The 26,629-nt window shown below is 32.0% G+C and overlaps 1 protein-coding gene across 1 annotated transcript; it reads left to right on the top strand.

The window, feature by feature from the left end:
• Nucleotides 1-2,359: 2,359 nt before the first annotated feature.
• LOC139516182 (ficolin-2-like) lies at nt 2,360-25,858 on the top strand. Its single transcript, XM_071306092.1, has 9 exons — nt 2,360-2,482; nt 12,458-12,532; nt 13,000-13,074; nt 16,066-16,137; nt 16,561-16,620; nt 17,095-17,213; nt 17,990-18,086; nt 19,013-19,177; nt 25,573-25,858. The coding sequence occupies exons 1-9, from the start codon at nt 2,377-2,379 to the stop codon at nt 25,827-25,829; spliced, it is 1,026 nt and encodes a 341-aa protein (XP_071162193.1). The 5' UTR covers nt 2,360-2,376; the 3' UTR covers nt 25,830-25,858.
• The last annotated feature ends 771 nt before the right edge of the window (nt 25,859-26,629 follow it).

The following is a 26,629-nucleotide window of genomic DNA, read 5'->3' as shown; positions in this document are numbered from 1 at the left end:
AAATACGGCTAAGGTAATCTATGCCTTAGTCTTGGAATATTTAGATATCAAGTCAGTAACATAGGATTTTGATTGTATTTCATGCAATCTTTACCAAAAAACGGTAAAACATCCTTGACATATCTAAATTAACTGCCTTACTGTCGATTTATTAATTTTACAAACAGCTATGGTAGCTACAACAATCGGACTTTTATACTTAACATTACGCTGTAAGTCCATACAGCACTCTGACTTTTCCAGGACGAGTATATCTTATAAATTGATCGAGAAGATGAAAATCAATTTAACAAACAAAATCTCAGTTACTGTAATCTGATAGAGCGAGACAGGTGCAACTACAGGAGAAGTAATCAATCTCTATGCATATTCACATTCCATCAAAATTTCCTAATCGGTATCTAGTTATCAAAGGTACCAGGTTTATAATTTAGTACGTCAGACACGCGTTTCGTCTACATAAACCTCATCAAATGTTCTGGTATCACATGTGTGGCAGGATCTTCTTACCTTTCCGGACCACCTGAGATTAGCCCCAGTTTTTGGTGGGGTTCGTGTTGCTCAGATTTTTTTGTTTTCTGTGTTGTATTTGTGTACCCCTATTTGTCTATTTATCTTTTGTCTTTTTTAGCCAGGGCGTTGTCAGTTTATTTTCAACTTATAAGTTTGAATGTCCCTCTAATATCGTTCGTCTCTCTTCTTTGAAGATATAAGACTGCGAAAATATGTCGTTGATGAGTTAAGATAAATACAACTAATTCATGATGGTACCGCAATCGGAATTTTTTGTTAAGTAAGGCACACATCTCTCTTTATGAAAGTCTACAAGAATAAACCTGCACGGGCATAACGTATTGTGTGCTATATACAATGGCCATACAATAAAGCAGAAGGCATAATATTGCTTTGAAATGGAAAGTTGACAATCAGAACGGAGAACCACTACGTTTGTCATATACTCTGGTTTAAAGTCGTCAATATGACAATATTGGGGAAATTTCAAAGATACCAAGCAATTTTCTTAGTTCTTATTCAAGTTTATACGGATATATATACGATGCACGCAGTCACTGAAATGTAAGGTCATCAATGTATCTTTCTGAGACTAAAACTGAAGAACCTTTCGAGATGCTTTTTTTCTGTCCGTTTTTTAGAAGGAAGTTTATGTATGAAAACTGCATCACATGACCAAATATTAGGGCTTTAACCCACAGAGACAAATGTTTGAAAACTTTGGTTATGCAACTCTTTCTTTATCGCGAACAATCAGTATGTCGAAGTTTCGAAATGTTTGTTCTCGATCGTACCACCTGAGCATTATTTCAGTACAAGTGTTGAGTGATTGGATAGTGGAGCCATTTTCTATGGTAACGAAAAGACCAAATTCCTGACATTAAAGCTTAGTTTTAGTCCCCGGGGGTATCGCCAGTGAAATAGCTAAGTATTTGCAAGAAATACAGATAAAGTTTTATCGAAATGTGGTAAACCATTCGAATATTAGAATATAAGACAAGCTTCTCCCTCATGCATAGCTCCGATATCTTTTTTTAAATGTGCCTAAACTTTGATTCCGTTCAGTTATATCAGCTCTTCGGCATTCGTGTTTAAAAACCTTTGAATCAAACATCAATGAAAAGAATAATGTGCATACGCTGTGGTAGATACTGTACTGTTTGATATTACGAAGTTAAATGCATTATAAGATGGAAAAACAATTAAGCCGTAACTCATTTAATACTCATTGTAGTTCGATAAACTAATTTCGATTTGAAAAAAAATGTCTCACAATCTTAAATCTAACCCCAATCGGTTTACTGTATAAAAAACAGTTTTTCTGTTTTATCATCCTGGAGCCTTAACCAGGAACGCCATGATCAGATTCATATATCTCAAAAGAAATTTGAAGTTCAACCAATGTATTATATACTTAAGATGACGTCAATCAGTCACACGAATCAGACGTCAATGAGGGGTAGATGGAGCTCTCTTTTAGGCCAGATAAAGATTGCAAAGTAAAACCAAAAAACATTCAGCCAATTTCATTTATGATTAATGAATATGCAATTAAATCATATATTATTGAACAGACTGGACAATTTGAAATATAATAAAATGACTCTATTCACCGACCAATTTGAAGAGCGATCATTCTAGACTAAGTACACGGTAAATGAATAGCCTTTTATTAGTGCTTGTTACAACTTCATTATAGCATACTGATAGGAATGTGTAAGTTTACAGATAATAAAGTCTTAATAGTCAATTATCTCAACAACAAAAAAATAACTTTGAACCTAGACGCCTTGTTCATAAATGAGTCTGGGTATAAATTGAAACCAACGTTAAACTTCATGTATTTTATTCCAAGTATTCATAATGAATGTACCTTTATTTTTATTGTTAATTTATGCCTTCGCAATCAATATGATTCTATGTGACAATGAAGTACGAATGCGCATCCAAGGGAGCATAACTGCCACAGGTACGTGTATTTTTAGATATATACAACTTTCTTTTATTTGGGCTTTTCACCATTTCTAATTGCCATTTTTTATGTTATAAAAAGTTCGAATTTCAAAGAACTATCAATATTATATTTTCTAATGCGATATCAAGAAAAATGCATACTAAGTCAGGAATAAGACAGTTGTTATCCATTCGTTTTATATGTTTGAGCTTTTCATTTTGTCATTTGATAGGGGTTCATCCGTTTTGTATTTTACTCGAATCGAGTTTAGTGTTTTTGTAATTTCACTTTTTTCAAAATAAACCCGGGAATTGGAAAACTTCGAATCAACAAAAAATAGATAAACATGAGAATTTTATGTTTGGGGCTGAATGAGACACTCTATAAAGGGAACCTGAATTAACATTTTTTATTGGAATCACACCGTTCAACATATTTTGAAAGGATGTAATGTTTTTAAGAATTCTTGAATAAATTCAAAAAAATATTTATTATTGGTTTATAGATGTCTATTAACAGTTTTTTTTTTATTAGACCTTAGACGAATGATCTTTGGCCAACTTACTAAAAATATACCTATTGAAATGTTGAGTATTTTTTTAATTCTCCTTCCCCAAAGAGCCAAGTGAGATATTCTGTTATTCCTATATAGAGGATATTGTCACTAAATGACATTTTTTACATTTGTTTTTTAACATTTTTGCATAGTAAGTAAATAAAGAAAAACCTGTAAATAGTAAAGAAAATCAGGGAGACGAGATCAACAAAAGAGACTTTAGTTATGAATTAAAGTGAGGTTACATAATTCATGGTTAGCGATACAAATTATTAATAGGCTAGTTTTAAAATCTAAAATAGAACAGTAATGGTAAAGATCACAAAAGAAAAAAAATGAAATTGTAACAGGTTTTTTGTTGTTGTTGTTTTTTTTAATTATATTCTCAATTACGATATATTTGTGTTTTATTGCACATTTTATTATTTATAGTAAATAGTTATCAAAGGTACAATGATTATAATTTAGTACGCCATACGCACGTTTCGTCCACATAACAGTCCGATATTCGGTTTAAATAGAACAAAAGAATTCGACCTCTTGTGTTTAGAAGGTAGAAAAGTGAAATAAACTTTGTATACGGTTGTCAAAGTGTCACAAAAGTTACTTTCCGTAAAGTCATTATAAATATTTGCATTCACGTTGTTTTATTTTCATATTGTACAATTGTTAACAGTGCAACTTGCAAACAATCGTTTTCAAAACAACCATAAGTCAAGCTGTTACGTCATTTAGGGGGTCTCCTTAAAAACTGCTACTTTTTTTTGCCCGACATAGAAAAAATCTGGGGAAAATTACAAAAATTGAGAAATGAATTGTCAATCGTTTGAGACCATTCCCAAAGTGGCACACCTAAATTGACATTTGGACGCAGTTTCAAAGTTGGATGTTATATGACGGGGTTTTGTTAATTAATTTACGCATCGAACACACCTGTCCTATATATGTAACATCACATGACTTTTAAGTGATTAAAACTAATTTTTTTTAAATAATATTTGCATGTTTGACATGGTTTTTTTTCTTAAACAATTACATTTACAGTCATAATTTCTGTATTATTTAAAAAAAGTTTTGTTACACATTTTGTTACATCTTAGTTATACAGTAACCCGGATTGGTTGATCATTGTGAAGTTGCATATATTTATATCGTTGTATTCCTTTTGTTTGTGTTAACCAATTGTCGTTCGGAATTATTTTTTATACATCATTTATTGATCTTGCAATTTCTTGTAATTTAGTTTGCGTCTTATTTCTTTGGTGTCATATTTTGGCTAGGTTTGTGTTCGATCATACAGTATACACGGCCGACACTCGGCTAACCGAGAGATAGGTCGGTTAATCTATATTGAGTATGCGGCTATATCGGCGGTTGGTCTGTTAATCGGGTTGGTTATACGTCTGTTAAGAGTAAAACGCACAATTTTAATATTAAAATCTATTTAATATACAGATTTTAGGTACATTATAAGAATCAAATCAACAACAAAAAAGTGTCTGACAAAATGATATATATCATAGAATATTTTCCAACTGTAAAAACATTTCATAGTCTGCGCAGTTTTCAGTAAAACTAAAAGGCGTCGCGCAAGTATGTAGTATTTATGCTTATACGCATAGCAATTTTTGTAATGAAAGGCGAAAAAAACAATTTTAGATATCATTTAAAGGACACAAAATCGTACTTTGGGTCTAAAATATAAATTGAAATTAGTAAATATTTCATAATTGTAATAAAACGTGAGTAATACCACGTTTTAGTGAACATTATGGGAATAAAGTCTGTTAATGGGTTGGACAATTGAAATTGTGTCAGTTAAGAGTTATTTAGCCACGTTAATAGTTGTGCTACCTAAAGGTAAAGTTAAGAATGAGATGCTCTTGAGTAAAAAAAAATGACAATACGCTGCAACAAGTATCCTTCAAGTAAGAACATTTTTATTTTGACTTCCTTTGCATTTTATTAAGGGGTGTGTCACTTCAATATATAGATATGGATTGCCTGCTGGAATATGCATGAATCTATTATTAACGTTTTCGCCAGCCTTACTTTTTGTGTCTGTTCAAAGTAGCACGTTCTCAAATCCGTCCGAAAGTGTCTTTCTAATACAACACAGGGTACATATTATAAGTCATATGGTTCGCTACTGACCCCCTACGGATCCATAGAGGGTTAGTAAAATCCATAGGGGGTGAGGCCGGAGCAATCCGTTACTGTTTCAACACCCAGGGGTGTTTCATGTCTTTATTCTCAAACAGTTATTATTTTTTTCTATCTCTTTTTATTAATGCATCACTTCCTACTGTCCTTATCTATTATTCTATATATTCTGTGTTTCCATCCAGATTCTCGAGTATACAATGAGGGTCCGGATTGGGGGTGTTGTTTATTTCTATATTCTTTAAATTGTCTGTTACTTTTCTCTACATTTTATTTTATCTTGCTCATTATTATTTCTTTATTCTTTATATATTCTAGCATCCCAATATATTTTACTTACTGATGTTTAGTTACATTACGACGTTTATCTCTGATTTATATACTGGTTAATACCTAAACAGAATCCACATGATATATGCGACCATTCTTGAATGAAATCAATATGTATAGATTATAACATGCCCTTTTCTATATTAGCCCTGGTATCATCCCGAGACTTCCATATCGGCCTCGAGGCTTTAGCCGAGGGCCGATATGGGTCGAGGGATGATACCAGGGCAAATATGGAAAAACATGTTATAATCTTTAAGCTATTTATCACATATTTAAGTGTTGCAGAAAAGAGGGAAAAAAGTTCAATTATAACAATTTAATGATTAAGATTTACCTGTTATGTTTCACTAAATTGTTATAATTGATGATTTATTATAATGAATGTCCTATCATCATTTTCTTTATCAGATGAGTTTTATTATAAGTATTTTCTATGTAGTCACGTACTTGACAGCGTGACGGGTATTTGAAAAATCCTCAGAAGTGAAGTAAATAGACAATAGTAGTGCATTGACTTGACATATAAACGATACAAGGATTAGGCCCGAAACGGGAAAAAAGCTCTGCTATCAAGAAAACAAATATTTTCAATTGTTGTTATTTTGTTATTGTTATTTATTTTATTTAAATTTTGGGTAAATACCCCTTTCAAATGGCCTCATATCTGGCTGAGAAATATACATCACAATTAACATGATGAAATGTACATCACCAGTTGAAACCCATCGATGGTGAACGAATGCGTTTAATATCAACAATAAGCATAACACACAATGATTTATAGGTTTTAAAGTAAAAATATAAAAAAGTGAAATACGTTTTTCCAACAATTGTAAAAGAAATAAGTTTGAGTCGTTCCACGCTTCGTTGTATAGTAAATTAGAACTTTAAGCATTGTCTATAAAATAACTTGATGTAGATTCAATTCATTGTCGTTCAAACTGCCGATTTTTGATTGGTCTAGCCGAGAGGATGACATTCCAAAAAATTGTCACCCGCTCAGCCATGTGATAGAGTAAATTAACACCTTCGTATTAGGCAATCAAAATATGGCATTTTAACATGATGTATAATAATACTTTAATATTACACTTTTTTATATCAGTTTTCAATATTCATGGCCTAAATTCATTGTTCATGTCAGTGTTTCCGTATATATTATGTTTCATTGCTCATGTGTTGTTTCCGTATATTTTAGCCACTCGTCTTGAGCCTACCCATTTGATCCGATAACCTGACCCCATACAGCAATAAAATTATACTTTTATTGCCATTCATAACTCTTAACAGACCAATTAACAGACCGGGTTTTATACATCCGACCCATTAACAGACCAGGTTTTAAATAAAGATTGATTTATTTCATCAAAATACAGATTTTTGTGTAGATTTTTCACACAATGATATCAATTTGGTTGACAAACATAATGCCTGTCTTTGTTCGATGTTCAAAATATCGCATGCAAGTTAATTCAACCAACGTGTCTTTTTGTGTACATTTTGTGTGTGTAAAATGTGTATAAATTTATTGATGAGTAACACGCCTTTTCATTTTATAGATCGTACATCGAAGCTAGAAAAATAATAATTACACCACTGGATTCAGTACATTGAATTGTTTTGGTAGACATGAATAATTTTTATGATAAACATATATCTAAAAAGTTATACAATGAAACATGCAGAATTTCAAATGATTTCCTCGATAACACCTGATTAACGGACTTTAGCCAACCCGATTAACAGACCCACCGCCGATATAGCCACATACTCAATATAGATTAACCGACCAATCTCTCGGTTAGCCGAGTGTCGGCCGTGGTATAATAAGTCGGTAGTTGCCCGCGAATAGATTTTTTTTAAATTTCTTGTGACTGTTTGCGTCTTATTTGTTGATTGCAGTTGGTTTTTGTTTTGTGTCATGTGGAGATATGGTGTGATTTTGTTTTTCTTTTGATGTGTTTGCATCTTAGATTTGGATTGCACTGAGTTATTTCATGATTTCTTTTGAGCTATATTTTCGATGCATTTTTATTGCCCCACGATAGTAGAGAGTTATTATGCTTTCTGGTCTGTGCGTCCGTTCGTCCCGCTTCAGGTTAAAGTTTTTGATCAAGGTAGTTTTTGATGAAGTTGAATCCAATCAACTTGAAACTTAGTACACATGTTCCCTATGATATGATCTTTCTAATTTTAACGCCAAATTATTGTATAGTATTGACCCCAATTTCACGGTCCACTGAACATGTAAAATGATAGTGCGAGTGGGGCATCCGTGTACTATGGACACATTCTTGTCAAGTTAGTCTATCTTATAGCATCTTACAATTGGCTCACTCTATTTTTCTCATACATGCTCACTATTACAAGTCAAGTACTATAGTAGTACACCGGTTTCTTCATATTTCATGTTCTACACATGCGTATATGTATTACTCGAATGTGAAACATGCAACAATACTCTACCAAAGCAAGCCAGGAAACAATCCATCAACAAGGAAGTAAGTTAATCATTTAACTTTAAAGGTATGGTTTTCTTGTCTGAGCGCGACCATTTATTGTTCGCCTCCACAAATCAAATATTTTTTTTCTTTCAAAACTTAACACTATAAGGTTTTAGAAGATCAGAATTCATAATGATTTTTCTTTTTTTAAATTTTGCCTGACAACAACATTTTTTCGAACGAATTTTGGATCAGACGATATTTTTTTTAATGAATCTTACCCCTCACCCTTTTTCACAATTTGAAGTTAAATTTTCGTTCCCGTATGTAAATAACCAGCACAAAGACTTTCATTTTTTTTATACATTTGAAGACTTCCATCGCACTGTTCAAACCAATATTCAGTGGCGGATCCAGAATTTTATATTAGGGGGGGGGCTGACTGAGCTAAGGGGAGCTCGCTCCAGTCATGCTTCAGTGATTCCCTATGTTTAATCAGACATATTTTTCCGACGAAAACCCTCCACCCCACCCCCCACTCCCACCCCCGAATCCGCCTATATTCTTGAAAACGTTGTTCTTATACATACTTACCTCCATGTTATTGTCTCAAGTCTTCAGTCTTTGCACCAAACACTTACAACCAACCAAGCCGTTGCTAAGACGGTGCTTAAAAGAGCAGCGGCTTGGGTTAAAATTGTACTTACTAGACAGTTTTTGATAATCTGTTTTGCAGTTTTGTACAAGAGTTAGTCATTAATTGTTGTTTTAATAATAAAAACGGAACTATTATGATGTTATGGGAAATATCGAGTTTGCTTGATATTGACAAATCAAAAATTCAAGTCACATGGTAATGTTTGGGATGTTTAAACCTTTGACATATTTTGTAAGTTGAAAAATGAATATACTAATTTAAAGACCTTTTTTGAGTGTTAACATTAACGGTTGACTAGCATATTTTATGTAGAATGTACAACCTGTTTTATTTTAAAAAAAATGATGATTCTAAAAGATAACGAAAATTAAGCATGCTCTTTTAACTGTTCTTGAACAGGGCTCCAATTTAAAAAAAAAAAAAAAAGAAGGGTTCAGATGATCAAGTTCTTTGAAGAAGGAAAAAGGGGAAACCAATGGCACTGCTATATCATCTCAGAAATTATATAAATTATTACCATCAGTATTACAAGGCTATGAAGGATGCATTCACATCTCTTCTGTTATGGATACGTTTAACAAATTCTGTATATAAAAAAACAAGTTCCTTTTGTGGCATAACTTTATTCATATAGATTATTTCTCCTACATATCTTTATATATTGCTTTCTTTAGTTCAAATTGGAACATCAGATACGCATCTGGTACTTTAAAACCTCTCCTCTCTGTTCTATGCCTCTGGTCGACATGTGTACTTCAGAATAATTCCTGACTGTCAGGTGTATAGCAGAACTTTCACATAACTTCTTGATAAAACTGCTGTCTATCTCCCTTTTCGACACTGCAAACATAAAAATCGAACAGGTAATTAAAGAGGGGGTTGCAACCACATGTTCCCCGTACAAACGGATCGGAACTAAGAGCTCTTTCCCGGATCTGCCACTGGATTTATACATCAGATGCATCACAAAATATAAACATGTTATTAAATATACTAGAATATGAAATAAAGCAAAATATAAATCAAAAATGTTGAACTATAATTTATGTCTACGAAACTCATAGTTCCTACTTAATTGGCCATTTTTTCAAATCATATCAAATGTTTTCATTGGTCTTCACATGTTAGAAAAATGTAGGTTATTGCATATTCTTCAGAGCTGTATCTTCAACTAATGAATTGAAAAAGAGGGGATGGATATACGTACTATACATTTGTCTGTATTTTCAACATATCAAACAAACATGTGAGAAAAATTAGTTTTATAATACGAAATATCTCTCTCATTCTGTAAACAGATATTGTAGGATTGTTAAGGTTTTTTGGTGTTTTTAAAAGCCCCTCCCCCCTTTTTTTTTGTAATATACACCACAAAAGAAAACCCAATTAGTTAGGATAAAGAACTAATAAACGATAGTCCTATAATGTAAGGCTTCAGAGTTTCATTTCATTTACATTCAACAGGTTTATCGGATTTTTTTTCTATCATTGTTGAACCGTTATTTTCTATTGGATTTTTTTTTAACTACCAATGTCGAACCGTTGAACCGTTCAACATTGATAGTAAACAAAAATTCGATAAAAAATGTTGAATGTAAATGAAACGAACCTCCGGTCTTATATTAAAGGACAATATATAAGACTTCTGAGATTCATATCATTTACATTCAACGGTTTTATCGATATTTGTTTTTACTATGAACCGTTCAACATCAATGGTTAAAAAAAATCCGATATAAAAACGTTGAATATAAGTGATATGAACCTCCGAAGTCTTATATAGTAGCACTACGGTAAATAGAATAATTGAAATTCACTTAATTTAGTGTGGGAGGCTATTTTAAATCACTTTATGAGTGTGTGTTATATAATGTTACAATGTAACAAACCTATCGAACACACTGTGAAAAATAACATTATCTCCCCTGGAAATGCTTAACAACAAGATACAAAAAGCTGCTACCTTTTTTTTGCCCTATATCGCATAATTATGAAAACACATTACATAGATAGGGAATACTGTGCTTGTGTACACGTTTGAATGTGTAGGTGGCACACTCAGAACGATCGTCTCTAGAATTTTTTTTTAAATTCGTCCCCGCCTTTCCGGGTTCACGTAGCAACACGTTGAATTCCTTTCCAGCTATTCCTGATTATGAATAAATCCAAAACATGCATTTATCCCAAATCAACAACTATTAAACAACTCACCTATACCAATGGTGATCGTCTAATTCCTAGCTGATTCCTTTAATCGTACCTTTTTTGACGCCACCCATCGTTGTAGCGTCTATACCATTGGAGGTAGCGAAATTACATGATTTGACAGGAGAGCGAAATAAACAAGGGGAGCAATTTTATCGAACCGCATTTCGGACTGCATAAGACTCATCAGTGACGCTCATTTCAAAATAGTTGTAAAGCCAAACAAATATAAAGTGGAAGAGCATACGGTATCCACAATTCGAAAACGTTGTGCCATATACGGCTTAGGAAATCTATTCCTGGGATAAGAAAATCCTTAGTTTTTTTCGTGTACTGTTTTTTTTTTATTTTATGCTTGATTGTTCGATTGTCGCTTCGTATATCCAGATCCAGATTATAAATTGAAAGGGTTGAAATTCAAAACAATAAAAGTTAACCTCGTTCAAACCTAACATGGATTTTTATAATATTTTCAAAAATTGCTTTTAAAATTATATTTTTCATAACATTATAAAAGAAAAGGAGCGGTTAAAAGGTAAAATATTTATTGGCATTATATGGATAAACAACAGCATTTGCGCATTTCTGACAAAAAATCAAAACAATAGTAGCGAACAACCTTAAGTCAGGAACCTCATCAGCACTTGAAATGTCTTGATATTTTGGATGTTTTTCATTTTATTGACAGATAAAAGTTGATTGTTTTTATGTTGAATAAGAAGTTATAATATACCGATCAAACATCAGATGTGTTTATGATGTTATTTTTGTAAGACATCAATATTTAGATTTTTCAATTTTACATATTTGCAACATGGTTTGAATATTCTTGAATTGAGTGTAAAGTCTGTAATATTGCCAAAATACTAATATTCAAATCTTATTATCAATAATAGATATCAGCCAAGGCTTTACACGATAAGATATTTTGCTACAAAATGCATTTTACAAATATGATGATGTGTGTAAAAAACCTTTTTGAGTAAAGCATTACTTCATATCTTTTCTATCCAACAACATAAAAAAAACACCGTTTGAAATGGTAAATTTAAGTAAAACATATAAATTTTCGACATGTAATACACATTAGCTACCCATCACGTGTGACATTCCAACATTCAAGCAATGACCGAAGATCTTAAACTCAATAAATGAACGCAGTTCTTCATGAAACGTTCGGAGACCCGATAATCTTGCTTCGGAAGTTGATGACTTATCTACCTGTAAAACTGTCTAATATGGACAACTAGGTTTTTTTTGTTATGTTTGATTTCTATCTCATTAAAACATACCCCATATATCTTTTCATTTAAATCCATTTTTACTACCTTTTTATACTGCCTGAAACAAATTCAAATTAAGGGTTTTGTCGCGAAATAAACGTTTCGGCAATATCCAGTCATTGAATTTACAGTACCATGCACAGATTACAATGTATGCTGACAATTTTACTGTTTATATCCGGGGTAAAGCATACATGCTACTATAAAACAAAAAAAGAATCAACATAATTCTTTTCTAATTATTTAGGCTTTCAAAATGTTTGTAAAATATTTTACAGGCTGCTTCGCCTGTTAAACAGTAATGTATCTTATTGCAAATGTTCAAATCATTGATTTTGTTTTCGACAGGTACAATGGAAAACATAACTGAAGACTCAAGAAAAACAGTCAAGCTAGCCACCGAAATCAAGAATATGCTGAACGGTTTGTTCATATACATGTATTGATTTAAATTGTGAATTAAACAATATAAATGCAAGGTGTTTGTTTTCTTGTTTACTTTAAAAGTTTTAAATCTATTCTACATTGAAGTATAACTAAATTGACTTATTTCTACCCAGTCGCAATGTATTCCGAATGTAACAGAATAATTACAGTTTTCAAAGAAAAACATGGGGTGCATTGGAGAGTAAATTCCCTAATAAACAAGTATTCAATATGTGTTTTTCATAATTAACGTTTTGTTGAGCAACTGATCGGGATAAAATGTGGGTGGTCTTTTTTCTGATATGTTAGATTTTAAAACAAGGATTTGAAAAATATTTACACTAGGTAAAATGATAAATTCGGAAATACACCACAATCGGTGAAGGAGTCTCTTTTCTATCAAGAACATGAATAACTGTTCTGGTATTTAAATCAGATACAAAAATTTTGCTTATTTCCCACAGGTACGATGGAAAACCTTACTGAAGACTCCAACAAAGCAGTCAGGCTTGCCACCGGAATTAAGGACATGTTAAACGGTTTGTGTATTTCTTTTTCATTTCGTCGTATAATTAATTACAAATAAATGGTTTTTAGAATTGGCAAAACGTCTGTTCTCCGGTATACGTAATTTGAATTAATTTTATCATTTTTACTCTTAGTAAATTGTGTGTTGTCTGCTCATAATTATTCATTTCTCTATTTTGGAAGTCTTATTCTTGTCAAATCCTCCCTCAAAACTGAATATTACAGCCTAGTGATTTTTATTATACAATATTCTTGAATTTTATGTATTTTACCAATTTGTAATGAAAAGTAATGTACTATAATGGAGGCATTACATTAATTTTTAACTAAAGTAATCATTACATTACATGTTATTGTAATGCAGAAAATGTGCATTACAAATTACTTTGCATTACATCCAAAAAATGCATTACAATTACAAATTACCATTACCCAAGGCCTGCAGCCTACTAACTTATTATTTATTTTCCAAAATGGGGATCTTTGTGGTACACTATTTCATACAAAATGCTTACCAGTATTTAGCAATTTAAGGCGGAACCAGATTAATCATCCAAGATGTGCATGCATCATCTGCCGGGCGAACCCACACAAATTCAGAATCTCACAAAATGGCCAGTTTTACTGTGCATATTATCTTTTCCCCGTTGGCTAGATGTATAGCAGGATAGCTGAGATCTCACAAAACATCTTTAACCCCATCGCATTTTTTTCGCCTGTCCCAAATCAGAAACCTCTGACTTTTGTTAGTATTGTCATTTTTTTCTTCACTTTTGATTTGTTTATACATATTTCGGAGTTTAGTGTGAAGTCAATTTTCTCTGAACTAGTGTAAACTTTTGTTTAGGGGCCAGCTAAAGCACATCTACTGGTGTGAGATTTCTCGTTATGTTGAAGACCCATTGATGGCCTTATCTGTTTCTGCTCTGTGGCCGGGTTGTTGTCCATTTGACCCACTCCTTGTATCCATTCTCAATTTTAAGGTAACAGATCATACCACTGCACTGGTGTCAGAAGATCTATGAGTAACATAGAGTACTAGTTATTCAATTTTGTGTCCAACAAATGCTTTAAAGAATCAATACATATGTATATCCAGCTCAATATTGATTAAAAAAGTTATCTTTAATAGTATATGACTACATACATGTACCTCCGTGACATTAGAAACAAGCAGTCAGTTTAATGATGGGAACACTATACTGGAAATAAAATTGAGAAAGGAAATGGTGAATATGTCAAAGCGACAACCACCCGACCATAGAGCAAACAACAGCCGAAGGCAACCAATGGGTCTTCAATGTAGCGAGAATTCCCGCACCCGTAGGTGTCCTTCAGCTGGCCCCTAAAATATGCATAATAGTACAGTGATAATGGACGCCATACTTAACTCCGAATTATACACAAGAAACTAAAATTTAAAATCATACAAGACTAACAAAGGCCAGAGGCTCCTGACTTGGGACAGGCGCAAAATTGCGGCGGGGTTAAACATGTTTATGAGATCTCAACCCTCCCCCTATACCTCTAGCCAATGTAGAAAAGTAAAAGAATAACAATACGCACATTAAAATTCAGTTCAAGAGAAGTCCGAGTCCGATGTCAAAAGATGTAACAAAAGAAAATAAATAAAATGACAATAATACATAAATAACAGCAGACTACTAGCAGTTAACTGACATGCCAGCTCCAGACCTCAATTAAACTGATTGAAAGATTATGTCTTCATCATATGAATATCAGGTACAATCCCTCCCGTTAGGGGTTTAGTATCATACTATCATAAAATATATGAAAAGAACATAACCCGTGTCATGCCAACAACTGTTTTTTTAGAAATAAATGTGTTTAGTTCCGATGCAAAGACCCTATCAGTGAATCAATGTTAAAGCCAAAATATGCAATCTTTAATGACCTGACAACAGTATCGTAACTATATCCCCTTTTAATAAGTCTATTTAAAGGTTTTGTTAGTTTCTGAGGAGAATACTGACATTTTTGTGCTTTATAAAGAATATTTCCATAAAATTTTGGATGTGAAATACCTGAACGTATAAGATGTCTGCATGTTGAGTTATATTTACGAATTATTTCCTTATACCGGTGATAAAATTTAGTAAATGTTTTGACCAGTTTGTGATATCGAAAACCCTGGTGTAATAATTTTTCAGTAATACATAAATTTATCTCGCTAAAATCTAATACATTGTTACATACACGAGCGAATCGTACAAGTTGAGATATATAAACACCATAAGATGGTGACAAGGGAACGTCACCATCTAAAAATGGATAATTAACAATAGGAAACGAAAAATCATCTCTTTTATCATAAATTTTTGTATTAAGCTTCCCGTTTATGATATAGATATCAAGATCGAGGAAAGGGCAGTGGTCATTGTTATCATTAGCTTTATTTAAAGTAAGTTCTACAGGATAAATTTCTTTAGTATACATACTGAAGTCGTCATTATTTAGAGCCAATATATCATCCAAATATCTAAAAGTATTGTTAAATTTTTGTATCAAATGTTGTTTTGATGGGTCTCTGCTAATTTTAGTCATAAATTGTAACTCATAACAATACAAAAACAGGTCCGCAATAAGTGGTGCACAGTTAGTCCCCATTGGAATTCCAATAACTTGACGATATACGGAATCTCCAAAGCGAACAAAAATGTTATCAAGTAAAAATTCAAGTGCATAAATAGTATCAAAGCATGTCCAATTGACATAGTTCTTTTGTTTATTGCTACTAAAAAATGATCTAAAAGAGTTTGAACATATGTACTCGCATGGAAATGTATTTTATACGTTTTATATAACTTGCTTAAAAATTTAAAAGTGGAAAGTTACATCTAAGAATATGCTGAACGATTCCTTTTTTTTTATTATTATTAAAACATTGTAATTAATAAAATATTAGTTTATGTATACAGTCTTCTTGTATATTAAGTATGTTTTATATCTTAATGTTTTGGTTTTTGTTTGTTTTTTGATAGGTATGTGTTTATATAGCGATGGCAAAAATAGCTGTGAGAAGATGGAAAAAGAGACGCAGAAGGTCACTGCAGGTATTAAATATATCTATATCAACCTATATACCTATCAACACTGAGAAAAGCGCACACATGAAAGGAAATGAAGTATTTACATTTACATTTAACTGTTTATTGAAATGCGACTTCCATATAGTATATTGAGTTTTTGTTGTTCTTTTGTTGTATTATATTATACTCCAAAAACTTCAATAAATCTAGCTGTCTCTGTTCCTTTCGTCCTTGTGTTGCTATTTTTGATTCGAAGGTAAACATTGTCATCTAGATATTAATTGCTATAAGATTTTAAAAAATAGCATTACTGACCTGATCACAAATCGAAATTCTGATTTATGCATATTAAATATTGAACATACGGGTAAATGGCAATTTATATTTCGATTCAGTCAGTTTCCATTTGTTTTACTCTTATCAATAAATATTCATTTGATTATTTAGAAATGGATTCGATCAAAGACAAACTTGACAAAATACTGAGTATTGTTACTGATATGAAAAGTAAGTAGAAACTTTGGCTTACGTAAAAAAGGAGATGATTCATGATAAAGAGGACACGTGCTTCCCAAAAAGAACCTTGATCTGTTCGTATATTTATATGTTCTTGAAAAAAACTATAATAAAAACAAAAATACAAATCAGTATTCAATCATTTTGAAAACATCAATAAATTGTTTTTAATCCAGCGTGGTTCCCAAAAAGAAGCTTGATTCGTAAAATAATATGTTTGTTGAAATAAAAAAAAATATCATCACAAAATTCAAAGTAATAAAATACTTTGAAAATATCAATAAATTGTTTTAAATCTTGAAATATCATGTTTTGAAAAGTCAATATATTTGCAGGAATATGTTAATGTTAATTAAAATACTAATGAAAATGTAACGCATAGAGAATGAATCTGTGAGAGATAGTTCAAAAGTATACCAATACATTTTAGTCTCTTAAAATGTTTCTATTCTATGTTATATTAAGACAATGGTAATGGGATTCTGCCGAAAGAATGTAAAGATATCACAGATCCTGGACTACAAACAATTTACCTTGACGATCACAGAAATATGTCAGTACAATGTGAGGAAGGAGGATGGACTGTAAGTATATTAGAAATTTTAATGCAAATACTTTGTATCAATGGTTCTGATTGGATGACAGAAAGCGTAAAATTCTCTATCTCCTTGTCTGTAACTAAGGAAGCCTACATTTTGAATTGCGGAATGTATTGACATGTAGTTGCTGCAATAATAAGCAAAAAAACTCACATGTTGCACCTATAATTTTCTTTTCGTCAAATTTAATAACATTCCGGAGCCAGAAAACGCCCAGTGTTTACGTTTGGCGTCATAGGCGTACATATGACGTCACCTAGATGAGCTTCCAACGAAGATAACATCTTTCCGTGGAATTTTCTCCGCTTAACGTCGCGAGGTTTACTAAACTTGTGACAGTAAAACTACTGATGGACGTCCACAAAGCTTCAAATACAATAGCATCCGTCGTGTTGCTTATGAGATAAAAAAAAAAATCCGGTAAATAGTATAATTCGGTAGGTCAAATTTATGAAAGGGAAGGGAATTGTAGTTACTTAGTCATTAGATTAACTATAACTTACTCATTTAAGATTTAACGTAAGTATGGGTTGCTGCCTCCTTAATATTATAACCCAATGGTCTATTTCACTGGGTTTTTTTTTAAGAAAGTTCATTCCAATTCATATACTAGATTTTAGAAATACAATATGTATATATGACAGTTGTTTTCCATTCGTTTGAAGTGTTTTATATTTTGCCATTTGATTAAGGACTTTCCGATTTGAATTTTCCTCGGAGTTTCCTCGGTTATTCACTTTATTTCTATTTTAATGTGTTAGCTTATACAAAAAAGATATGATGGTAGTGTTGAATTCCAAAGGAATTGGAAAGATTATGAAAATGGATTTGGAGACATACATGGAGAGTTCTGGTTAGGTAAGAAAATAGGATGTTATAAAACTTTAAAGATTTTTTTTCTCAGTGTAATGAAATAATTTGTTGTGATAAAACGTTTTACCAGTAAGTGTACATAGACAATAATAGTGCATTGACATCAACGATATAAGGACGAGGCTTAGAACCGGGGAAAGGCAAGGTTCTGCCGAGCTTTTTCCCCGTTTCGGGCCGAATCCTTATATCGTTGATATGTCAAGTCAATGCACTACTATTGTCTTTATACTGCAATCTAAACAAAACATTTTCAATTGTTGTTTAATGTGATAATTTTATTATTTGATTTAATTATTGGAAAACTTCCCCCTTTTATTAAAAGGGCTCATATAATGAAGGCGGAGAAATAAGCAACACAATGAAATGTACATTACCTGTTGAAATTCGCAATCGCTGGTGAACGAATTTGTTTGAAAATGAACTAAATTATCAACAATAAGCATAAAACATAATGATTTGTAGTTTGCAGACCAAAAATATTAACAAGTGAAATATGTTTTTTTTATATAAATTGCAAAAGTTTAAGTTGTTGTATACATTGAAAACAAGAACAGGTTGAATAGGTCGTATGAATAATTAATTATAATTTCGGCAATTTCTATTTAAATATTCATGAGGAAAAGTGATATCATGTCAGTGACTGTATATGACATAGAAATATACGGTCAACGCATTTTGACTGCTCAAATAGAACGAGTGCAGTATAAATCTTGTTTAAAGACCTTGCTAGCATATCATAAGATGTTGATACAGGCTTGAAAATGACCACACCTCATCATATTTTTTTTAAATATTCTGTATATCAAATATTTTTGCTCTTGCATTTCATCAACTTGTGGATAACAAAGCTTTAATTAAAATATTCGTGTTCTGATTGTTTGTGATTATCAGTGTACACACATACATTTCAGGCAACAAGAATATAGCTCAACTTACATCAGAGGGGACTCATGAACTTAGGATCGATGTGGAAGACTGGGACGGTAACAAGCGTTATGCAGTTTATAGAAACTTCTCAATAGGCGCCGCATCTACAAAATACAGATTGAGTATCAATGATTACTCAGGAAACGCAGGTAAATATAATAAAATCGTTTGTGGTGCTAAAAAGGTATATGTCTGTCTTCTTTCCAAGAAAAGATTGCATAGATTACCTTAGCCCTATTTAGCACAACCTTTTTGGAATTTTGATTTTTTAATGCTCTCCATCTTTGTACTTATTTGGCTTTTTAACTATTTTGATCTGGGCGTCACTGATGAGTCTTATGTAGACGAAACACGCGGGTCTGGTGTGTTAAGTTATAAGCTTGGTACCTTTGATAACTATTTGCACCACTGATTCGATGACACTGCTGGTTGACGTTTCGTCCCCGGGGTATCATCAGTCCAGTTGTCTAGTAGCTTACACAAAACTTCCTTTGTCCTTGTCAGTGAATATTTTCATACTTTTAGTAATGCATTTATGCCAATCTAAGGATGATTTCCCTTTATTGGCACTTGTTGTGTCTAGTTTTTAAGGACTGCCTTACTGTGACATTTTCCGGACATTTTTCCCAACAGATTCGGAATATTTTTAACGGATTATTTAACACAATGTTAACAATGATAAATTCATTTTTTTATATCATCTCGAGATGTTCAAAATATTAAAAAAAACAATGAAATTAACAACAAAGCACTTAAAATAATGTAAAGATAGATATAAACACTTGAACATGTTAAAATGAAATAAAATTAAACTATGTCAAAGGCTTGCACAGTGATAGAACTGATCCGAATGAGAATTTAATAAAAAAAAATAAACGGCTCGGACCGCGATTCCGGAATTACAAAGCGTTATATTATTTTCCTGTAATTAAAGGAAACCCGTAAAAATCGTGTTAACCACAACTTCTAATGTAAAACGGTTTTTAAAATGTTGAAAGTAAATATTTTAAAAATAATTATTGTCTATCTTTCTCGTCAGTGTTATTTTCTTACATTTGCATATTAAAAAAAAGCCGTAATATTGTGATTCGTATATGATAATTAACATTTGAGTGTATCAGTTAGTTGTGTTGTATACATTACATAGCGCCCTAAAAAAGCCATTTTTACGGAAATTCACCATACGATTTTCTTACGACATGTTTAAAATATAAGTTTTACATTTAGTCTTTCATTTAACGAACTTTTCAGGTGTGTGTTATTTTGGGTGCATTAAACTCCTTAACTAAGCGTTTTTTAAGATTTCGCCGCTGCACTATATGTTGTGTTTTTAATTGTTTTGTTTTCTTGGCTTTTCTTATTCTTCTTGTGTATGTTTTATTATCGTAATCATATTAGTATATATATACAATTTATTTTGGTTTCTTGTTTACTGTTTTCGTTGAGCTTTTATGGCATGCTGTTTATGTTTATTTCTGTTTTGATATTCCTCATTTTTTTCTCTTTACTTTGGAGATGTAATTTAACAAAGGTACATTTTGCTAACTATGTGAATAACAGTTGTGTTAGTCCTGTAGCACGCATTCTTTCAACAAGAATACACAAAACTCTTACTTTACAATAAATCGAATGCACCTTTATATTTCAGTAACTGATTTCTAATAAATATAAAAATAATTGATAGCCGTGTTAAAGAAATATTTATCCAAAGATACTCTCGGACATGGAAATGACGCTTATGCGTACTTTCCTGAGGGTTTTGTTGCTTTATTTGAGGGCACAGTATGTACCCAAACACTTCTTATTTAGTCGTCCCATAGAAAGGACGGTCGGATATAATTAATTAACTATATCAAAGTTGTGTAATCTCAATCACTTTTCAATCCTTTACCAAACGCTAACCTTGTCGTGAACTGCATTGAATACTTGCCACTAAACGTTTAACATCAGTGAAATCAAATGCAAACAAGATCCGCCGACAACGCCATAAAAGTACAAAAACTTTTTAAGGTCAAGGACAAGTGAATGGGCAATGTAACTTGACCTTAAATGGATAAGGGAGATAAATCGAACGCATTTATACGACATGTAAACAAAGGATCTGAACGTAAGAATACGAAACATTCAACAACAGAAAATTAATTGGAACACTGATGTTTAACCAGAACAATAAAATGCAAGGTTGCAAAAAGAATATTTAATTGTTAACTTTTGTCTTTAAACTAACTACAATAGCGAAAGACATTTATTATGGATTTTATTATAACAAAATTATTGCTCCATAACGATACATTCGTATTTTCGTCCGTTCGTAATATGTTGAGAAACCTCTATTACGCTTCATGGTATACATTACTAGGTTTCATTACGTTTTTCTAGGCATAATTACATGTCGATGCGTATTAATACGCATGTTTGTCTTCTTCAACGTATAATCAAACCACGTGTATCTATATTTCCCGCTATTTGCTAAAATATTGGTCAGTCTTAGAGCAAGATAAACAGACAACAGATGCAGTTGACAAATTATTGATTATTGTTACACAGTTTTTTCAATAAATCGTTTTCAAATCCCATCACAGCTCCCCAACTCCATAAATCACAAGGTGTTTTGACCAATTAGAATAAATAAATTGACACTGACCATGGCCATCGGAAGAAGCCCAAGCCAATGCATGGTGACACTTATTTTGGAAATACTGTATTTTTATAAGGGACTCGACACGTCCTGATTTGTTTGACAAGTAATTTTTATTATGTTTTTTATGTCTATAAATTTAACAGACACAGTATAGAATATGTTTTTATATTTGCAAGATGTTAATTGCCTAGATGTTATAAATGGTACTGAGTCTTTCAAGTGTATATGCTTAAGGCAAGCGAAGAGAGGTCTTTTATCAAATAACGGTGTTGCCTCTTCGTCATCTTTTAATTTATCCCAGCGTTTTGAAATACTGTTCTTAATGTGTGTTTTCTGTCTTGAAAACACTGTGGAGAATACCAAGGGAATCGACTGTAATAAATATTTGGGTTTTAAATTAATGTGTCATTTCTTCATTGTGCAGTCACTTCCTGCATAACAGTTTTAAGTTAATCTTTTTTTTTTCAATAAGGAGTTCATTAAATAACGCATATTATGTATGCAAATCTACTGAATCGTTCGTACATCTCTTAAAGCGAAGCATTTCTCCTATAATATAGCCTCTCAACAGAGGATGGGTGGCATCAGAACATCTAAGTTCTGATAATGTTTAGGGTTTTTTTCGGTATGTCGTGAGGTCTAAGATATCTGTTACTCTAATCTTTAGCCTTTGAATACCAACACATCTAAAACCTGCATTATAGCTTTTGATTTCTCGTATTTAAATTTTAGTAGTGCTTGGTGTCTGTTAGCCTGTTCAAAACATTGTGATATTTCATCAACAGTACTTTAATTGTAAATAAAGAAGAAATCGTCCCTTAACATATAGATGCTAGCTTTTTTTCTGCTCATGTTGGAAAATCCTTAAAAAACTATTAAGGACTTCATAAACCCTTAAATCGGTTATTTTAGGTAATAAACTATTTCCCATTGTAACTCAATTAAAGTTATGAGGCGATGGACTAATTTTGCGGTCTCTACCACGCCCTCCGCGCCCCCTTCCTCTGCCTCTGGTACTTATCAGAACGGTTTGTTTTGAAAAAAACACTTGAAATATAAATCAAATATCGGTAGGAGAAAAATTGAAAATAAAATGACAATGTACATTTCAATAGAGCGATTAACATAAAAGGAAAAACAAGGTTCATGTATCTACTCAACAAAAATGTTATCTAAAAAAAATCTTGCTTTTGGAGTAGAAAGAAAACCATTTTTTAGACCATCAAATAGGAACCAAAGAATCTAATCGAAATGACAGAAGTATTAACATTAATAAAGTGTACCTCTGTTGCATTGTCTTGAATTTCAGGAGCTACTTAGCTCCCTCTCTGCATCTCTTTTCTGGATTTTATTAATTAATGGATCCGTTTTATATATCAATCATCACAGCGTAGTGACGCGTAATACTGTGTAGAATAAACGTTCAAAACCTGAAGAAAACGTACGAAACCGACCTCAACCTTAATGAACTCAAATAGAAACGTATTGACAACTGACACCTTGTAATACGTACTGTAACGAAGTAAACCGTATTTTATATGTAATAAAACTTATTAAAACTTGCCCCGTTTGTTATCGTAAAACCTAACAAAACGTAACAATACGTAGACGAACGTATTGTGACCGGATATATGTATCCATTTTGTTCCATTTATTAAACATATTATGTTATTTGTGGTTTTTTAGTGTTATATGTTTCACATTCATATCATTTTCATATTTCATATTCATGTTTCTTGACGATTTACGACAAATAGTTTTGCGCTGCGTATTTTGAAACGAACTATAGCTTTGTTACGCAATGTTTGGCTTTACATACTGAATATTTAAATGTGTACAATAGAAAGTTAATGCGATTCTTTATTATTATTTAAATGCTATATATTCATATTCATATTCATATTCAAAAGGCATGAGTTGGGCATGAACTCAAAGTGTGCAATACTAACCATAGATATATATGCAGCCAGTACTGAACACATACAGAAAAATTTTATGCATACTTTAATTGAAATCCCATCTAAATTATTTTTGCTCTTAATTTTAAGGGAAGCAATTCCAGCTTAAAATGTTTTCAAATTATACATATTTATATTACAGATCTATTTTAAATGAGAATTCACAATTAACATATTAAAACCACCACTTATGCAATGATGTAAAAGAACAAACACAAAAAAAAGAGAGAAATATTTTTATAAAAACTTAAAACAACCTCAGATCTCAGAATGAATAATCGAGTTAATATATATTCTTTGTATGTTTATAATCTTGTATGAATATTGTTAGTGCTTCATAAGCCTCTAAAGGCTGGCTGATATGGTATACTATTGCTAATGTATTGAAATGTAATTGTAATTTCATGTATATTGTATCAGGTTGCACTTTAAATAAAATAAAATCTCTAAATCTCTATACTAATATAAGCACTTTGCAAGTTTTTATCTGGTCAATATAACATACAGGAAGGGTGGAAGACGAGAGTCATTTCTGAAGATGCATTATAAAGTATATTAATTGGACGACTCATTTACTGCAGAAAATGGCCCACTGTTTATACCACGTCTTAATTCTTTGTGGTTTCTACTGACTTATATTCAGCCTGGTTGGCGATTTTTTAGTGCCTCATTTTTCCTGTGACAGTATCAAAACGTGGCATAAACCTAGAAAAATGACAAAAGAGATACACGACACGTAGCATTTCTAAACGTACTTAAACCTAGCTGTCGAAACGTGACAATGTAAATCGGGCTTTACTGACATTTCAAACATTTATGTCAAGGTATATAGAATGATAATACACATACTTAATGTGCGTTTTTGTAATGCGTACTAAGATAAAACTTTATGACAAAAGCGATGAGTTCAGCTTCCCAGTTGTAACTTTCCATATGTATGAAGCAACATTCCAGCAGCGATTGCATACGGAGGATAAACATCCAAATTAATACGATATTCCTAGGCTTGTATTTCCTACCATGCTTTCCTTGGTAGAGGGTTGCTGCTGACAAGGAGATACGAAAGCGAGAGTTCCAAATGGTGAAGTTGAGTTCACCCCTTCGTAAATTTTACGGACACCATCACGAGTTTGTTGACCGTTATGAAACATGCGTTTTACAAATGATATCGGATATGTTCCTAATGTCCTAACTACTATCCCGTTCCCTTTTTGCGAATCTGACCTACCAAATTAGACTTTTTACCGGGTTTGTTATACATGTATAGGCTATATTCTGTATGACAGTCCATATTTGCATATTCATACTTTACCATACATTGGTCCGGCAATTATTATAAGTTTTTTTTTATGTGGCACGAACTTTGTGATCAAATTTTATGAAAAAATGAGGATAAAGATACTCATTTTTATTTGCTCATTAGAGAGGTTTCTAAAAAGGTATCCCTCAAATGCATTAAAATTCTAGTTTGGTTCAATTTTGGGACATATGTGACATTTTCACCCCCCTTTTTTGCAATATTTTATGGTAAATAAATGCAGAATGTTGCCATGAATACACATAAAAGAAATTACATTTCACCCTTTTATCTTTTGAAAATTCAATGTATGGAAGATACTGATTACATATATATGCACATGTACAACACAAACAGTTAGGATGTATTAGAAATTCAGGAATAGGAGATGATAAAACATTTTATAGTTCATTTTTAATTTCATATGCATCGTAGTCTTCGCTCATGATGATCCATCATTCGTTGAAATAACACCGTTTTATACATATACAAAGAGTATTTTTATAATAACATTTAATAATTTACCCCTTCGTATAATTGTAAAGGGTATGTAGACCTTGTTAGGAAGAAAGTGTTCATTCATTGTATTTCGTTGTTAAGGATGATACTAAAAAAAAGCCGTGAAGTTTCATTCCTCTTGTTTTTCAGGTGACGGAATGAACTATTTCAACGGAATGAAGTTCACGACATCGGATCAAGATAACGACAAACATGGTAGTACCAACTGTGCTAGTCATTCCTACTTTAAAGGTGGATGGTGGTACAAAGACTGTTTGCATTTAAGTAAACACGCTATGCTAAATGGCCATTACACCCATAGAAATAATACGTTGCAGGGTATTATGTATAAATCGTTTATAAAAACCTCTCTGAAAAAATCTACTATGAAGATTCGGAAAGTGTAACTACAAGTCTTACTATCAATAAATGAAAGCTAAAACTGTTTTTCTATTTATTATTTAGTTATATAATATCTGTTATGTTTGTGATATAAGGCAGATGATGAAAATATTACAATTCATAAGTTTCGTGTGTCAGTAACACTTATCTAGCTTTACCTTTATCAAATATGCTCAAAACCCAAACATTTGAAAGCAAAATAAGTATATATACATGTATTCGTAAGGATCTTATCAACTAGATTGAACATAAAAAAAAAAACTAATGAAGTGGTATTCAGTTGGGAATCTGTAAAGTTGAAAAATACAGCACTTTTGACTGAATGCAACATTAAAATACATAAAAACATACATTTCATATAAATTTTACAAACTTTAAAAAAATTTTACGTCATTTTAAAACACCAAATTTGTAATGAATTTAACCTTATTGCTCATATTCTTGATTAATTCAGTTTCTGTTGCTTTTAATATATTACTTTTATATCCTGAATTACCACTTTCCTTGTCCACAAATCTAGGAAACAGAAAAAAACAATCTTAAAATAGCAACTGTCCAGAGTGTTATTTGGTTTGATTAAGTTATTTCTAATTCATTTTAGACTAGAAAAAAAAATAGGAAATCGCGGTACAAGTAGACAAGTGTTGAAACAAAGATATTGGACACGGTTAATAACTAAGGATTTCCTTACCCCAGGAGTACCTTAGCCGTATTTGGCACAACTTTTGGGAATTTTGGGTCCTCAATGCTCTTCAACTTTGTATTTGTTTGGCTTTTTAACTATTTTGATCTGAGCGTCACTGAT

The sequence above is a fragment of the Mytilus edulis genome, chromosome 3, assembly GCF_963676685.1.
Source record: "Mytilus edulis chromosome 3, xbMytEdul2.2, whole genome shotgun sequence".
NCBI classification, from domain to species: Eukaryota; Metazoa; Mollusca; class Bivalvia; order Mytilida; family Mytilidae; genus Mytilus; species Mytilus edulis.
The sequence above is the reverse complement of the archived record's forward strand: the minus strand, read 5'-3'. Positions and strand labels throughout refer to the sequence as shown.

Bases quoted from the DNA above. Each gene is read 5' to 3' on its own strand.
- LOC139516182 (XM_071306092.1), top strand. From the start codon at position 2,377: ATGAATGTACCTTTATTTTTATTGTTAATTTATGCCTTCGCAATCAAT. The intron at 16,138-16,560 runs GTATTAAATATA...TTGATTATTTAG, and splicing joins GACGCAGAAGGTCACTGCAG to AAATGGATTCGATCAAAGAC. The intron at 16,621-17,094 runs GTAAGTAGAAAC...TGTTATATTAAG, and splicing joins TATTGTTACTGATATGAAAA to ACAATGGTAATGGGATTCTG.